The 18,452-nt window shown below is 44.8% G+C and overlaps 1 protein-coding gene across 6 annotated transcripts in view; it reads left to right on the top strand.

Moving 5' to 3' along the window:
* acot7 (acyl-CoA thioesterase 7) overlaps window positions 1–18,452 on the top strand; it is a 74,575-nt gene that overhangs the window by 33,215 nt on the left and 22,908 nt on the right. For 5 of the 6 annotated variants that reach the window (XM_052482934.1, XM_052482935.1, XM_052482939.1 and 2 more), the window contains 5 exons: window positions 1,486–1,577; window positions 1,682–1,796; window positions 2,551–2,565; window positions 2,894–2,980; window positions 9,634–9,750. In XM_052482934.1, coding sequence (XP_052338894.1) covers window positions 1,486–1,577; window positions 1,682–1,796; window positions 2,551–2,565; window positions 2,894–2,980; window positions 9,634–9,750 — 426 coding nt within the window. The remainder of the gene's footprint in view (window positions 1–1,485; window positions 1,578–1,681; window positions 1,797–2,550; window positions 2,566–2,893; window positions 2,981–9,633; window positions 9,751–18,452) is intronic. The other variant, XM_052482936.1, reaches the window with a different exon arrangement.

Below are 18,452 nucleotides of genomic sequence, written 5' to 3'. Positions count from 1 at the left end.
TACATATAAAGGTAATCAATAATGATGTTAATAACCCAAAAGACATTCTGCTCTTCTGTTGCACTCTGCATATGTGTTCCCTGATCGGATTCAATACCGACCTGAGTTAATTAGGTTGCATGGCCAGGAGCAATGTGATATGAAGAGTGGGTTTTCTTGATCTTTGCATACCTCACCTACACTTTCCTCTGTGCATCCGTTGTGTACAACAAAAAGTCACCCCCCCCACACACACACACACACACACAAAAACACGTTCGCAGTTAGTCAGCGAAGAACTGAAAATATCTCGTCAAGAAGGAGCTGATATCGCCATGACAACGCCACTGCCTGACGACGGGAAGCGGTGCAATTTGATACCTGAATATTTTTGTGTCGAGACACTTGAGAGATCGACTTAACTTTCTCATTCATTTCTCGCTGGCTTCATTTCAACCAATGGGATTTGGGGACCTTGGCTGTGCAGGTCACATAGGGTTTGGTCATACTTGGGATGAAACAAGGTTTTTGCAGAGTCTCATAGATTTCCTCTGTTCGTGTTTTGAAAGAATACAAGTGTTGTCTCACTTTCAGCAAATGCCACAATTGTTTACTCTGCAAAAATACCAGGAAAGGGAAGGAAACTGACATTCAGCCAAAGAATTTACAAAGGTTGCTGTAGTGGGCCTCTCGAGTGGCGCAGCGCTCTAAGGCACTGCATCGCAGTGCTGCGGCGTCACTACAGCCTGGGTTTCAATCCCAGGCTGTGTCACAACTCCCATTGGGCAGTGCACAATTGGCCCAGCGTCATCTGTGTTAGGGGAGGGTTTGGCCGGGGGAGGGGGCTTTACTTGGCTCATCGTGCTCTAGCGACTCCTCGTGGCGGGCCGGGCACATGCAGGCTGACTTCAGTGGTCAGCTGAACTGTGTTTTCTTCGACACATTGGTGCAGCTGGCCGGTGTTTAGAAGCACGGCTTGGCGGGTCATGCTTCGGAGGACGCATGACTCGACCTTCACCTCTCCTGAGCCCGTTGGGGAGTTGCACGGATGAGACAAAATTGTAATCATGAAATTGGGGAGAAAAAGGGGGTAAAAATTACACCACCAAAAAAGGTTGCTGTAGTGCTAGCCTTTACTAGCAGTCAAACACTGAATTCATAGATGTCATATCATTTGAAGGAGTCTCTCATTATTTCTATCATATAGCTGCATGTCCTTGCTATTTTTAAAAGTGGACTCAGCAATATGTCATCCTCACACACAGTGGGGCGACTTCCTGCTTACAGATATCAACATTGACAAACAAATCACTAACGCTTCCTTCCACAAGGAGGGCGCTAATTGAAAAGAGCCAATAGGCTTTCTTGGCAGATTTGAGTCGTATTGTTGATATTGTGTTTGATCATGTCAAATTGCCGATTGCACCTTTCAGTCGCTGCAGATGTTTGAAGAACTGGGAGGGCATGAAATGCTATGTCATAGTAAACTCATGTTCACTTTCACAGGGGCTACGAAGATGACCAACCGGGCTGCGCTCTGGTATGTCCCCTTCTCTCTGAAAGACGTGGACAATGTCACAGAGGTGCCTCCCATCAAGGTGGGTCAATGCACAGAGAAGGATGAAGTTGACCCTAGACACGGATCTATGGTTAGTTCAGCATTTCCCTCACATGATGGTTACCGTGCGTGTGTCCCTTCTAGTATGCCAGCCCGGGGCAGGAGGAGGAGGGGAAGAAGCGCTACGAAGCTCAGAAGATGGAGAGACTAGAGACGAAGGAGAGGAACGGAGAGCTGCTCATGCCTGTGTCTGCCCCGGGTAAACACCGCTTACCCCTATTGCTGACCTCTGACCTCTAGGACTTATGGGATTTATCTCCTCCATACGATCTAATCCCTAAGGGTTGGATAGAGGGCACGTTTGCCATAATGGCAAAGATAGAATTAGATAGAGGGCACACACCCTATGTCTAAATCGGAGCAGTAGTGTAGATATCACCCATTAGAAGAAAGTATGTTTAGCCTTGGGGTTAAAAGCTTTGGGTTAGTAAAAAGGGACTCATGCAAAGGTTGCTGGTTTGAATCACCAAGCCCACTGGGTGAAAATCTGTGCATGTGTCCTTGAGCAAGGCACTTAGCCCTAATTGCGCCTGTAAGTTGCTCTGGATAAGAGCATCTGCTCAATGACAAAAATGTAAAATTTCTGTGTTTGAGAACCGTGTTTGAATTCCCCCTAGTTGTAAACTAAATGAATGTAAAAGTGTGATGGCTCAGTCGGTTTGGCCATGGTGCTTCTGCCTTTCTCGTCACAAAGTAGTTACCAGTTGTATTTGATGTAGGTGCCGGAAAGTATACATTTTTATCACATAAATCACTCTTACCCTAGTAAATAAGTAAAGATCAGTTGAAGTGCCAGCTTAAACTGAAGTAGTACAAAGTATGGTATAATTTCGATAGTGTGTGTATTACTGGTGAACAGCTGATCTGACAGTAAAATAGTGGGTAAAATAGCATGTTGCTTTTCTTTCTCCATCTAATTTTGATTTTCCTGGTTCGTTTGACCTGCTGCACAGACAGAACAACAAAAGGTACGTCGGTATGGATTTTTAAAAGACTAAAGACTGCATGCATGTCAGCACAGAGATATTGGGATGGATGGATGGAATTGTTCCATCCTTGAACGCTTGGCAAAGTATTCCTGGTTATTCCCTGATTTATTTTAGTAATACCGAGGCCATTTAACTGTCTCAATACTTATATTTCAACCCTGTTTTTTTCTGTCTGTGTGTGCGCGTGTGTGCGCGTGTGCGCGTGTGCGTGTGTGTGTGTGTGTGTGTGTGTGTGTGTGTGTGTGTGTGTGTGTGTGTGCGTGCGTGCGTGCGTGCGTGCGTGCGTGCGTGCGTGCGTGCGTTGCAGAGCCCTATACGGTCGGCTTTAGCCAGTCCAGTCTGATCCATCTGGTGGGGCCTTCAGACTGCACGCTGCATGGCTTCGTACACGGAGGTGAGTAAATCCGCTCGATCACTTCTCGTGCGTGTGTGTGTGTGTCATTCAACAGAGTTTGAAATGGTTTGTACATTCCGGATAGAGAGTAAGGAAGGGAGAGACAGAGAGGCAGCAGCATCCAGCCAGGAGGTCTTATGTAATCACGACAGTGCTAGCATCCTCAGCAGCGTTCTCTGCATAGCGTCCTTAATGAGCGACTCCATGTGAGCGAGGTGGGAAGCATGAAAAGGGCACAAACTGCATTCTAAATGGCCACCGCCGCTTGTTCCTCATTTGCCTCTTAATTGGACACATTCCTCAGTGGGTCCAAATTAAAAAGTCAGACATTTCACATCAGCCTCTTAACTGTGTCTTCCCCCTCTCTCTGCCCCCCACGTCTCTGTACTCTCTCTCTCTCTCTCTCTCTCTGCTGTTATCTATCCTTTCCTTTCTTCCCTTGTCTCTCTTTCTCTCTCCTCCTTTTTGTTTATTTCTTCGTTCCCTCTGTAGCGATCAATGCAAGTGAATACGGAAATGTAATATTGTCGCACAACAACAACATTGACCTGACACATTATCACTGTGTCACGTTAACGATCAGTCAGACCTTTTCAAATCTGCTGCTGCTTAAAGAGATTGAATCTTCAAAGGACTGCAAGTGAATGCAGTTTTGTTTTTTTTGCCCAGTATCTGTAAAATCCGATATTCAACACCATCTGTAGAAGGTAAACACAGAACTTTTCCCGTGCGCTGATCTGTATTTCTCTCCGATGGCCATTCTTGTGGTAATGAGCACATCACAGATGAGGAGCAACAAGGTTCCCAGGCCGCCAGTTATCGATCGCTCATCATACACAGCTAAAGTCCTCATGGGCCCTTTTACCCCTCTCGCTCTCTCCCTCCCTCCCTCCCTCTTTTCAAGATAATGAAGGTTTTCTCTTTCATCGTATCTCTGGCAGGATTTCCATGCTAGACAGGCCCGGGGATGGTCCTATGGAGTGTTGTTGGGAATACCAATAAGCTTGTCTGCAGGGTTGAATAGTACAGTGGTTGAAGCCGCTGCCTGATGCAGGGTTTTAAAGTTAGTACTGTGCTGGGAAAGCCTTGGAATGCAGTGTGTGTGTGTGTGTGTGTGTGTGTGTGTGTGTGTGTGTGTGTGTGTGTGTGTGTGTGTGTGTGTGTGTGTGTGTGTGTGTGTGTGTGTGTGTGTGTGTGTGTGTGTGTGTGTGTGTGTGTGTGTGTTTTTGTCTGAAGAGTCGTGTTGCTTTCTGAACCAAATAAACCATTAAAACACAGTATTTAAATTAACTATCTAAACAAATATATATATATATATTTTGATTGCGCAGCATCTTTAATGACTGATTTCTAATGACTCAGGAGATGAGTCCAGGGCAGATGAATCACCATTGATTTCAGTGAAAGTGAATAGATGGATGGGAGCACAAGGCTCTCAGGCAGTGAGAGGGGGGCCTAAGGGGTCCATCCATGACAGAGTGGAGTCTGGACTTCAGAAGTCCTTCAAACTAGGCCAGCCCAGGGAGCCGTGACTGTGTCTCTCCCTCACAGCCAAACTGGATGTCACAGCCACAGTTTACATGGTCAAGGACAAGTGCCTCATCAAAAGGTTTTTCTGGGTAGGCGGACACTGCCCCTAGACCTAGATGCTGATCTTAGATCAGCTAATGGATTAAGTTAGGAATTGGGTAGGGGAAGCTGATCCTGTGCTTAAGAACAACTTCCATCTGCAGTCCATAGCCTGGACTCTCCACACTAGAGTGCTGCTGAATTCCCTTTCTCTGTTTCGCCAAAGTGTGTATCCATTCACTCCCAACCTCAGAGGTTTAAAAGAGATGGACTGGTGTAAATAAGGTGAACATTTCCTCTCTAGCCCATGTTCAGACCAATCCAATGTTCCTTGAGGGCTAACTCAGCTGGTGTGAGGAAAGAAAGAGGATATCGCTCCCTGGCAACCATCATTCATTCTCTCTCTCTCTCTCTCTCTCTCTCTCTCTCTCTCTCTCTCTCTCTCTCTCTCACTCACTCACTCACTCACTCACTCACTCACTCACTCACTCACTCACTCACTCACTCACTCACTCACTCACTCACTCACTCACTCATTCTCTCTCTCTCACTAGCTCTCTCCTTGTGTTGTTAGGAAGCTTTCCACATGTTTCCATGGAAACAGCTGTTGACTGCGACAGGCTTTGAGATCATGACAGTGATTAAACAATAGACAGATGAATGGAAATAACATGGGTGATTCAAAGGTTTTGTCGTTTAATTTCAGAATTGTTTGGCATGTTGGAGCATTCATCGATCAGATGTAGGCCTGCCGTCTAACGGGGCCATGGTGTGTGTGTGTGTGTGTGTGTGTTGTATATATATTTGTGTGGGTGTGTGTGCTTATCAATCAATTCAATTCAATTCTGCTTCAATTCAAGCTGATACAGAAACTAACAAAACACATTGACCTACCGCATCACCAACATGACGGGTGCACACACACACACACACACACACACACACACACACACACACACACACACACACACACTGTCATTTACTGTAAGTGTTAATCAACCTAACACCAGCCTTGGCTTGCTTGAGTGCTAGTCAGTCTGTCTGTTATAAAAGTGTCTCTTAAATTTTCAGAACGTCAATAAACCAATAGTATATATATGTATATGTTTGTTGGTCAAATCACTGTTAACACATCTATCCAGCCTTGTTTGTCCCTCCTTTTTGCTCTCCATATCCCACTGAAACTTTGAAGCCATTTCTAGTATCGTGACACTGTTTCCTGCCAGCCCTTGATCAGCCGAAGCAATTTTTATGGTAACCATGACAGCGCCCACTTGCTATTTGTAGAATACAGCACCCACTTGTTATCTGTGCCCAGTGGGAAGTTGTTTATGCAGGAAACAGCTGCAAACTCTAAAACAGCAGACAAATATACATAAAATATGTGGCTTTTCAGGACCTCGGGAGCTACTTGCGAAAACATTAACGGGACCTGTTTCTATGGTAACACCTCATTAGGAAGCAGGTTGAGCCATTTGATTATAGCACTCGCTGCGGAGAGAACGAGAAACACAGAGAGAGAGAAAGAGTGAGAGAGAGATTTTATTTACCTCCGTCCGTAGGGGAGTGCTGTGTTTTTTTTTTACAACTAAGCATCCTGGGGAGGCCATGAATGTGGGCACGGCTGATGGGAGACGAGCGAGCACCTTGGCGCTGCCCAGATCTCCCTTTGTTATCCTAAAGCCTGGGTTTCAACTCAGAGTATGCTATTCTGTTCTTCGGAAATAGACTACATTTTCTTCATATCATGTTTCTTTAGACCTGTCTAAGATAAATAATGGATTTATTGTGAGGGTGCAGGCTATATGAATTATTTAGACTTTTTTTAAATGTAGATGTTCCAAAGGTCTACATCAGTGGCTTGTAGGCTGTGTGTGGAAGCCTGGAGATGTTAAATGTGTTTATGTTAATTAACGGTGTCAATTGCCGTGAGGCCGGCAGTTATTTGCTTGACAATCACCAGCTGACAAAATTTTGTGACCGCCACAGCCCTAGTCGGGGGTCAATCCAAAGAGAGGCCAGTCGTATCTCAACAAGCTCCGTCCCCCTTCTCGTCTGTTGCCATATTTTGAAATATACAGTCGAGACACTGACCTCTTATACATTCCCTCCCTTGAGCAAGGCAGTTAACCCCAAAACAACAACTGCTTCCCGGGCGCCGATGACGTGGACATCGAATTAAGGCAGCCCCTGCACCTCTCTGATTCAGAGGGGTTGGGTTAAATGCGGAAGACATATTTCGGTTGTATGCATTCACTTGTGCAACTGACTAGGTATCCCCCTTTCCTTTCCCTTTTCATTGTAGATGGGTTTTCTCTCCATTTGAAAGATATTTCCTGTCAGTTGGTTTGGAGAGGAGGTATAAACTCATGAGGTGTCTCCGGGCGCAGGGCTTTTTCAAGCTAAACGATGGGAGGTGCTAGTGTTAGCCATTAGCATTAGTGATAACATAACATAGTGTTAGCCATTAGTATTAGTGATAACATAATATAGTGTTAGCCATTAGCATTAGTGATAACATAACATAGTGTTAGCCATTAGCATTAGTGATAACATAATATAGTGTTAGCCATTAGCATTAGTGATAACATAACATAGTGTTAGCCATTAGCATTAGTGATAACATAATATAGTGTTAGCCATTAGCATTAGTGATAACATAATATAGTGTTAGCACATTAGATATATTTCGGCGTAGGAAGAAATACCAGGGAATAACAAACACCATGACATAAAACTGTCATATACAGCGTATAATCCCATTTGCAGCATCTCTCGACTCCAACAGATTTGACTTCGCCATTTTGAATTCCTTGATAACACTGTAATTTCCAGGACTGTAACGTTCTAATAAATGTTGAATAAAGGCAGAGAGAGACTTCATTGCCTAAAGCCAAAGGCACCAATGCATGTAGGAAAATAAACAGTGCGTATTTTGAGAGAGAAACACTAAGTTTGTTCTGGTTTACATCCAGTTCTGTTTACATTCAGTTCTGATTAATGGCTCGCAAGAAGGTCTCTAGGAAGTGGTAGCAGTGAGCAGCAGCAGCAGGGCGGCTGCATGCACAGACACGACTTCCGACAGCTCCTGAATATATGCTAGTGGCATTTCCATAGACTCAGGGGAAATTCAATCCGAGGTGAGATCCCATCAATTTTCACGTGGGGCTGAGAGGGGGGAAAAAAACAATGCAGTGTCTCATGATGCTTCATCACACACACGGTCATTGACAATGAGCCTACACCGATGGATAATAACTTCCCCTGTCCACACACTGAGAGCACGCTGGATGCTGTCACCTTTTTAGATGCACAACCACATCAAATGGGAGAAACAAGGGAAATAAGGAAGCTGGGCAGGGACTTTTTTTTTCCAGAGGGCAGCTTCCTGCTGTCTTCCATTGTGAAGATGAGGGAGGTGAGAAGGTAAAGGATGCGATTGCCTCCCTTGTAAATGGCCTCCCACATACTGTCTGTTTTTACGGCATGTATTGAGGCCCCTTCTTAGTCAGGTCTCCCTTGATAAAGATGTCCTTCCTCAATGGGACTTCCTGGTTCAATAAAGGTTGAATATAATTGAAAAAATGGGTTACTTTCACACCTGTATGCCATCAAACCTATTCCAGAGCCATAGCACTGGTCTAGTATACAGTTTGGAGGTAGCCGTGTTGCCTATAGGCTCAAACCTTTTTTTTACCATTCCAAAACGACCATTAAGCCCCATTCATGACTATCTACAGTATGTCTGTGCAACGTGCAACCTCATGCAGGCAAGTTAAAGCACACTGCAGCACGTCGGCAGGCTGTTAGAAGTATCAACCTCATAAAATGAGTTCTCTCAGCTTTAACATACCCACGCCTCAAAGTTGTAGCATAGATCATAGTGAGCCAAAACGTATCTTGGTATTTTTGCTGAACTTATAGCTAGCTCTCTTTGATCTCCAGCACCTGCTCAAATCCACTGGATGTGTGCATGTTTCTATCTTATGGCTACTATCCTAGAACCCCGTGCTTACGTTTCCTCAGCAAGAGAAGCATTGAGAGTGACGGGCATTCATGTCTGTTACTCTATTACATAAGCAATCTCAAATGTGGCTTTGCATCTTTCCCAGCACTTAAGATGCTACCAGCATAATGACTACATTTGGCCTCGTCTAAATGTCTGGTACTTCGCAGAGAAAATGAGCTGTGCCGTCTCACTTCTCATGTCGAGCCAGGCTACGTAATACATTCTGATTGCAAGATACAATCTTGAAGTTCTGATCGTTGTAATTAGGTCTTCATCAGAACTGTGTGTGTGTGTCTGTGTGTTCGTGGGTATGCGTGTCTAGGTCTGTGCATCAGTAGGTGTGAATAGGCAATTTATTGTCATTAAGCTCTCTGGCAGAGGGGGAACGTATCAAGAGTTCTGCAGCGTTTACTATCTTCCTGTCAGCGCTGACACCTCTGGTCGGCATCAATCTCTGGCTGTGGCCATGAAGGGCATGATTGGACAGTCTGCCAGCCCTCATACATCACATCCTGTCTCCACACAGGAAATCCATCCCCCTTCCCCTTATCTCGGTGCACTCTCAGCCGACAGCAATCTGGCATCATCATCAGCGATGGATGTACAGTACAACCCCTCCTAACTCTCTATTTTGCTGTACATCTCTCTCTTTCTCTATCGCTCTCTCTCTTTCTCACTTTCTCTCTCGCTCTCTCTGTCTATGCAACAGAGATGCGGACCACTGATTTTGAGGCTCCAAATCGATATCAGAGATCATGCATTTGATTAGAATGGACTGAAACAAATGCAGTTGTTCCATTTTCTTACTAGGCCCAATGCCAGTCTTCCATTTTGACATTCCTAGTGCCTCCTCCGCATGAGCTAATTGTCGATACATTTTAAAAGGGGGGGAAAGTGATTAAATAGTCTGAAAAATAGACTGCAAAGTAGGTCATGTTCTTATGGCCCTGAAACTGATCAATGCCGTATATGAAAGACAGAATACTTTTATTGATATACTGTGGGGGAAATTATATTAGAGGAAAGATTTGATTTAATGACAACATAGGAGTCACATGCTGTCTGGTCTCCCCAGGTGTGACAATGAAACTGATGGACGAGGTGGCCGGAATCGTGGCAGCCCGACACTGCAAGACCAACATAGTCACCGCCTCTGTGGATGCCATCAACTTCCATCGCAAGATCATGAAAGGTAAGGAAATAGTAAACGGACCGTTGTCCGTACGGGTGTCCCTCAGATCTTAGTCCTTGGTCCCCTCCGAACAAAATGTGTCAATACTAAATAATATACAGTACATACTGCATAATTACAGGTAATTCACTTGATTGGAGATTTATTTACAGCTTTATATTAAATATATTTTATTTATTCACACATGTTTACTAGCATGACTGCTGTGGTGCAACGGTACAGTACGTCCCAGCTACTTTCATGGCGCTCCTTCTAGTGTAGGCTAACCTGCTAACTGATGATTAACAGCTTCAGAACACACCGTTACCTAAGAATGTGTCAAATTCAACTGCCTTCATTTTTCAACCTTCGACAAGCAGCATGTTGCATGTTGCTAACCTGTGTCACATTTGATCTTATCAATACCAGCCACTTTTGTTGTGCACCGTATCTGGAAAAAAACATGGTATTTTACCTTATTTTCCATTTACATTATTCCTGGCTAGGCTAATATTGCTTATTGCTGAGAGGATATAAATCATTGATGGCAATCCATTACTTCCTGTTTCCTTACCAGGATGTCAATACAGTGAATAATTGATTCTCTGCTAGAGCCATAATACACTCAGATTAGCAAGTGCAATAGGAGCCTTCACACAGAATCTTGATGTACTGTTGATCTTGGGTGAAGGCCATTATCAATTAAACCCGGGAGAGGGACACATCCATTTCTGAAAAATGGACATTCTATCTGCATAATTTGAGTGAGAAACTGCCATTCCATGACACCGTTGACCCATATGCCATGTCACAGTCTTGGCTCAATTACCCATCTGAAACTCCAGGCCTGCCTTAGTCTATCTGTGTGATGTGAACTTGACAGAGCTTTTACAATTTGTGATTCTTTAATAAACCGTGTTTAACTTGAAACCTATAAAACCATTGCCGCTGTTATCATTCCAGGGTTTATTTGGTTGTTTAGTTGTAGAGGCTCATGCTTTTAGAGATGGGTTTTGTTCTCAACAAAAGTTTCTTCATCATGTATCTCATGGAAGTCATGTTACTTGATGAGGTGCATTTGATGAGGGGCGGCAGGTCGCCTAGTGGTTAGAGCGTTGGGCCAGTAACCGGAAGGTTGCTTGGATCCAATCCCCGAGCTGACGAGGTAAAAATCTGTCATTCTGCCCATGAACAAGGAAGTTCACCCACTGTTCCCCAGTAGGCTGTCATTGTAAATAAGAATTTGTTCTTAACTGACTTGCCTAGTCAAATAAATACCATTTTGATTTCATGGATGGAAGGAGCTGGCAGTTGGTTATGTGGTAAGTACTAGCCCTTAGAAGCCAAGCAATTGTCTGAATTTCTTGCCAATATTTGGAAAACCGTAGCCGTTAGAGGCTGAGCAATGAGCACTAAAGTTGTTGTGTTATGACATGATCCAGATACACAGTGCTGTATTTATTCCAGTAATGCCAGTGTTATGGTTGTCATCCAGCACGGTGTTCCCATCCCACGATGTAGGGATCGGTAGGAGACCACCATAGAGGTATGTGGTCTGTTAGCATTAAGAGTGTGTAGTCTAAATGGTGCCTCTCTGCATCTCATCCATCAAGAGTGGACAGACCCACTTAGACCTCTCAGATAGACACCTCAGACAAAATCGCAATCAATACTGTCACTGACTCAGCTGCCTTTGCAGCATCTTGCGTAAACCAATGCGTTCGGACCGCGTGATCGCTGTTGAATACACGCACCGGTGAATACACACACAGGATGCAACCGTTTGTCTTTTGAGAGAACATTGACAATGCGGGAGAGTCAAACAGGATGCTAGTGCATCAGGAATATGTCGTGGTTCAGCACAGAATGCTGGTCATCTCTTCAACCTGTCAACCCACACAAGGTAGGGGGTGTTTCCGCTTATCGGCGATGGAAAAAGACTGTATAAACCAGCATGCTTTGAAAGCGGCAGCTTTCAGCTGATTGGTCTATGAGTTGCGGGTGGTCCCACCAATGTCTAACACATGTTCCCTTGGCCTACTCTCTGCACCCACACAATTAATGATGTGTTTATACAGGACTTTGACTTATGGTGTACAATGTTTTTGGTCCGTAAAACAGCACTTGAACTCTGTTGCAAAAACACCGTAATACTCAAATGTTTGTAGCAGGAATGATCTTGTATTTTTTACTATGGTAGTGTCAAGCCTGTGAATATATATGTGTTACTTGCGATGTATGCGTTACCTGCTCATTTTGAAATGCAATGAGCAGTATATAGGGATGACACCTGAAGATTTTAGGTGAATATTCCCTTGACACGTTGGGGCATGCAGGCTTACCTTCCTAGCAGGAGATGGGAGATGGGTGAGAGTAAGTGACTTGTTCTCTACGTAGTCAGTTTCCTGGTCTGATGTATCCCATCTGGCAGTCCGTTTTGCGGCTGTAGAGGAGTTTGAGGCAGCGGTTCAATTTGTTTCTCTGCACCTCATCCATCACCCTGAATGTGTCGGGGAGAGAGAGCGAGGAAGGGAAGACAGATCAAATTCAATAAGGTAAATGGTGGATTTAAAGATCACTCTCACTACCATGTATCACATGGTTTGACTGAGCCCTTAATGTGCCCCCCCAGTTGCCTTTTCACCTCATTTAACACCTGATATATGTAACAAAAGGCTAATCTCGATAGGTAGTCCAGGTAAATCATGACATCACAAGTGGGGGGAGGGGCCTTTCCTGTTTTTTTCTCTATTGCTCCTCTATTGTTCCTCAAGCAAGCGGAGGGGTGGGGGGGGTGATGACATCCGGGATTCCCATCAGACCAACTCCCTGATTGCCTGACTCCTGGTTTGCAGTTGTGTCTAAAAAACACTATTTTGCTTAAAAAAATGTTTTACCCTTTTGTTTGTGTACTTTACTGTATTCATACTTGGGATATTGCTTTTCGACAGTAAAAGTTTGAAAATCGCTGGAGGAAGTCTTTAAACAAGTAGCAGTGCACTCTTCCACACAGCGCCGAGACTCCAACCTACTTTTCTCTGTAAATGGAAACTAATGGTTTAATCCCCTAAGAGTCTAAATCCTGTCTAAACCGGGGCTGGGGGTACTACTAAGCTAAACTCAGCAAAAAAAGAAACGTCCCTTTTTCAGGGCCCTGTCTTTCAAAGATAATTCGTAAAAATCTAAATAACGTCACAGATCTTCATTGTAAAGGGTTTTAACAGTGTTTCCCATGCTTGTTCAATGACCCATTAACAATTAATGAACCAGTGGAATAGTCGTTAAGACACTAACAGCTTACAGACGGTAGGCAATTAAGATCATAGTTATGAAAACTTAGGACACTAAAAGAGCCATTTATACTGACTCTGAAAAACACCAAAAGAAAGATGCCCAGGGTCCCTGCTCATCTGCGTAAATGTGCCTTAGGCATGCTGCAAGGAGGCATGAGGGCTGCAGATGTGGCCAGGGCAATAAATTGCAATGTCCGCACTGTGAGATGCCTAAGACAGCGCTACAGGGAGACAGGACGGACTGCTGATCATCCTCGCAGTGGCAGACCACGTGTAACAACACCTGCACAGGATCGTTATATTCGAACATCACACCTGCGGGACAGGTACAGGTTGGCAACAATAACTGCCCCAAGTTACACCAGGAACGCACAATCCCTCCATCAGTGCTCAGATTGTCCGCAATAGGCTGAGAGAGGCTGGACTGAGGGCTTGTAGGCCTGTTGTAAAGGCAGGTCCTCACCAGACATCACCGGTAACAACGTCGCCTATGGGCACAAATCCACTATTCCCTGGACCAGACAGGGCTGGCAGAAAGTGCTCTTCATTGACGAATTGCGGTTTTGTCTCACCAGGGGTGATGGTTGGATTCGCGTTTATCGTCAAAGAAATGAGCGTTACACCGAGGCCTGTACTCTGGAGCAGGATCGATTTGGAGGTGGAGGGTCCGTCATTGTCTGAGGCAATGTATCACAGCATCATCGGACTGAGCTTGTTGTCATTGCAAGCAATCTCAATGCTGTGCGTTACAGGGAAGACATCCTCCTCCCTCATGTGGTACCCTTCCTGCAGGCTCATCCTGACATGACCCTCCAGCATGACAATGCCACGAGCCATACTGCTCGTTCTGTGCATGATTTCCTGCAAGACAGGAATGTCAGTGTTCTGCCATGGCCAGCGAAGAGCCTGGATCTCAATCCCATTGAGCACGTCTGGGACCTGTTGAATCGGAGGGTGAGGGCTAGGGCCATTCCCTTCAGAAATGTACAGGAACTTGCAGATGCCTTGGTGGACGAGTGGGGTAACATCTCACAGCAAGAACAGGCAAATCTGGTGCAGTCCATGAGGAGGAGATGCACTGCAGTACTTAATGCAGCTAGTGGCTACACCCGATACTGACTGTTACTTTTGATTTTGCCCCCCCCTCTTTGTTCAGGGACACATTATTCAATTTCTGTTAGTCACATGTCTGTGGAACTTGTTCAGTTTATGTCTCAGTTGTTGAATCTTGTTATGTTCATACAAATATTTACTCATGTTACATTTACTGAAAATAAACGCAGTTGACAGTGAGAGGACGTTTCTTTTTTTGATTTGTTTATATGGAATTGTTTTAAAAGGGTTGTACCGGGGGGATCACGACCCTTGAACGAGATGGCCGCATGAACTAAGAGCTCCGCACAAGTAGTTTCCAATTCCTAATCTTACCTCCACTCCAAGTTCAAACTCATTTAGCTTTAGTAAGAAAAAGTCATGGCGGGTACAAAAGGCGACACTACAGGTGATATTTTTACCCGGACTCGAGCATTAGCGATGGAAAAATCCTCCAAGAAGAAGCTAGCTTCAGAAAAAACTAGCGCCATTAGCCAGGAGCAAGAGAACCCGCTCCCCCCCGAGGCACAACGAATGCCAACCTCGCACTCTGTCGAAGACATCCTTTCTGAGTTGAGATCCCAACGTACAGAACTAAACACCAAATTAGATGCCATTAACTCTCAGCTCAGTGCGATAGGGGGCAAGGTGACAATCCTGGAAAACGCTTTGCCTGACATCAACAACAAGATAACTATAAACGCGGTGCGCCTGGACGAGGCAGAGGGGCGAATCCTATCCATGGAAAACTTATTGCCAGATGCCATGGAAACAATAGCATATGCTAAAAAGAAAACCGAGCATCTGGAAGAGAAAACAAAGGACCTGGAAAACAGGGGGCGAAGGAATAATTGTGTTCTATTCAATCTGGGCGAAAAAGAAGAGGGAAACATGCCACTGATCCGCTACCTGCAAGACAAACTTCCCAAGTGGCTCCACCTGTCCACCGACAGGCCCATAGAGAGAGAGCTCACTGAGCACTGAGGCCCCCACCAGCAGCCAGACAACCACCGCGCCCAATCACCATACGTTTCCTGAGATTCCTGAGATTCACAGGCATTTCTTTGGTGGGGAGAGGGAGACGTTGTGCGTTGCTCACTGTTCCCGGTTTTTGTTTTATTCGGAACACAGAATTGAGACTGAGCGGGGGGGATGTGGGATGTGTCGAGTTGTTTGGGAACTCGGCTGGGGTGTTCAGAGATTATTATTTTATGTACACCATTTATTTTCCTTTTATGTGAACGCAGCTGTAATTACTATCCACTTTTACCCAGCGATGACTTGCACTAAAGTTCGATTACTGTTCGATGACGATGACTAGTACCTTAAATCTATTGACATGGAACTGCCATGGTCTAGGGCATGCAATAAAACGGAAAAAGATACTATATGCTCTAAAAAAGGAAAAATGATTTTTGATGATTTTTACTGCAAACTATACACCTCTGAGAGAAAACACACGGAGGCAGAACTCCACTTTTTCCTAGAGGGAATCTCGCTACCTAAACTATCAGAGACCGACCAGGAAGATCTCAACTCCCCCTTCACTCCTGAGGAGATCCTGGAGGCAATTACCTCCATGCCACCTAATAAGTCCCCAGGCCCAGATGGATTCTCCAGAGAGTTCTACAAAGCTTTTTGGCCTCAGCTCCGACCTATCTTCATGTCAATGCTGGAGGATTTTTGCAAAAACAGAGTTCTCCCAGACTCAATGCACACAGCTCGCATTACAGTGTTGCTAAAAAAGGACAAGGACCCCCTATCCTGCTCGTCCTTCCGGCCCATAAGCTTGTTGGATTTCTACTATAAAATAATTACCAAATTGCTCACCAAAAGACTAAACACTCTTCTTCCCAAAATAATAAAAGCAGACCAAACTGGATTTATTAGAGACAGATACTCTTCTGATAACATTCGCCGTCTTTTTGATATTATTGATCAAGTAAACGCACAGAAGACCCCTGTCCTGCTGGCTTCACTGGATGCTGAGAAGGAGTTTGACAGGATGGAGTGGAGCTTTCTGTTTTCAGTCTTAGAAAAGTTCAATATGGGCCCACATTTTATTAAATGGATCAAATCACTATACTCTCATCCAAATGCCATGGTGACTACTAATGGACTGAACTCTGACAGATTCCTTCTGGAAGCACAAGACAAGGGTGCTCGCTGTCCCCCCTGCTCTACTTGTTGGGGGCGGAGCCTCTGGCAGAGCTGATAAGGAGCAATCCAAGTATTATGGGTGTTTCTGCAGGCGGCCTGCAGCACAAGCTAATGTAACTGAGCTAAACGACTACCGCCCCGTAGCACTCACTTCCGTCATCATGAAGTGCTTTGAGAGACTAGTGAAGGACCATATCACCTCCACCCTACCTGACACCCTAGACCCACTCCAATTTGCTTACCGCCCAAATAGGTCCACAGACGATGCAATCTCAACCACACTGCACACTGTCCTAACCCATCTGGACAAGAGGAATACCTATGTGAGAATGCTGTTCATCGACTACAGCTCGGCATTCAACACCATAGTACCCTCCAAGCTCGTCATCAAGCTCGAGACCCTGGGTCTCGACCCCGCCCTGTGCAACTGGGTGCTGGACTTCCTGACGGGCCGCCCCCAGGTGGTGAGGGTAGGCAACAACATCTCCACCCCGCTGATCCTCAACACTGGGGCCCCACAAAGGTGCGTTCTGAGCCCTCTCCTGTACTCCCTGTTCATCCACGACTGCGTGGCCATGCACGCCTCCAAATCAATTATCAAGTTTGCGGACGACACAACAGTGGTAGGCTTGATTACCAACAACGACGAGACGGCCTACAGGGAGGAGGTGAGGGCCCTCGGAGTGTGGTGTCAGGAAAATAACCTCACACTCAACGTCAACAAAACTAAGGAGATGATTGTGGACTTCAGGAAACAGCAGAGGGAACACCCCCCTATCCACATCGATGGAACAGTAGTGGAGAGGGTAGTAAATTTTAAGTTCCTCGGCGTACACATCACAGACAAACTGAATTGGTCCACCCACACAGACAGCATCGTGAAGAAGGCGCAGCAGCGCCTCTTCAACCTCAGGAGGCTGAAGAAATTTGGCTTGTCACCAAAAGCACTCACAAACTTCTACAGATGCACAATCGAGAGAATCCTGTCGGGCTGTATCACCGCCTGGTACGGCAACTGCTCCGCCCACAACAGTAAGGCTCTCCAGAGGGTACCTGGCCTCCAGGATACCTACACCACCAGATGTCACAGGAAGGCCATAAAGATCATCAAGGACAACAACCACCCGAGCCACTGCCTGTTCACCCCGCTATCATCCAGAAGGCGAGGTCAGTACAGGTGCATCAAAGCTGGGACCGAGAGACTGAAAAACAGCTTCTATCTCAAGGCCATCAGACTGTTAAACAGACACCACTAACATTGAGTGGCTGCTGCCAACACACTGACTCATCTCCAGCCACTGTAATAATGGGAATTGATGGGAAATTGATGTAAAATATATCACTAGCCACTTTAAACAATGCTACCTAATATAATGTTTACATACCCTACATTAGTCATCTCATATGTATACGTATATTCTGTACTCTATATCATCTACTGCATCCTTATGTAATACATGTATCACTAGCCACTTTAACTATGCCACTTTGTTTACATACTCATCTCATATGTATACACTGCACTCAATACCATCTACTGTATCTTGCCTATGCCGCTCTGTACCATCACTCATTCATATATCTTTATGTACATATTCTTTATCCCCTTACACTTGTGTCTATAAGGTATTAGTTTTGGAATTGTTAGCTAGATTACTTGTTGGTTATTACTGCATTGTCGGAACTAGAAGCACAAGCATTTCGCTACACTCGCACTAACATCTGCTAACCATGTGTATGTGACAAATAAAATTGTATTTTATTTTATTTGATATTCTTCTATTGTGGGCCTCTAATACCCCTCCTACATTTAAAATGTGGATTGACCAGATTGTTGACTTTCTTCCTCTTGAAAAGCTCACTTATGACCTCCACAAGAGACAGCCCAAGTTTGATAGACTCTGGTCTCCACTATTCAGCTATATTTCAAACCGGACAGAGTGAACGGGGTGACTAGGGAAATGCACAGATACATGTTGTGTAAGGTACTGTAAAATTGATAGTGCTGCTGCAAGTGTTATATGTTTGTTTTGTGTTTTTAATTAAATTTTGTTTTTGAGTATGTATGCATGTATGTATGTATGTATGTATGTATGTATGTATGTATGTATGTATGTATGTATGTATGTATGTATTTATGTGTGTATGTATGTACGTATGTATGTATATATATATATA

Source organism: Oncorhynchus keta, chromosome 28, assembly GCF_023373465.1.
Source record: "Oncorhynchus keta strain PuntledgeMale-10-30-2019 chromosome 28, Oket_V2, whole genome shotgun sequence".
Classification (NCBI taxonomy): domain Eukaryota; kingdom Metazoa; phylum Chordata; class Actinopteri; order Salmoniformes; family Salmonidae; genus Oncorhynchus; species Oncorhynchus keta.
Note: the sequence above shows the minus strand (reverse complement) of the source record. Positions and strands in the feature narration are given on the sequence as shown.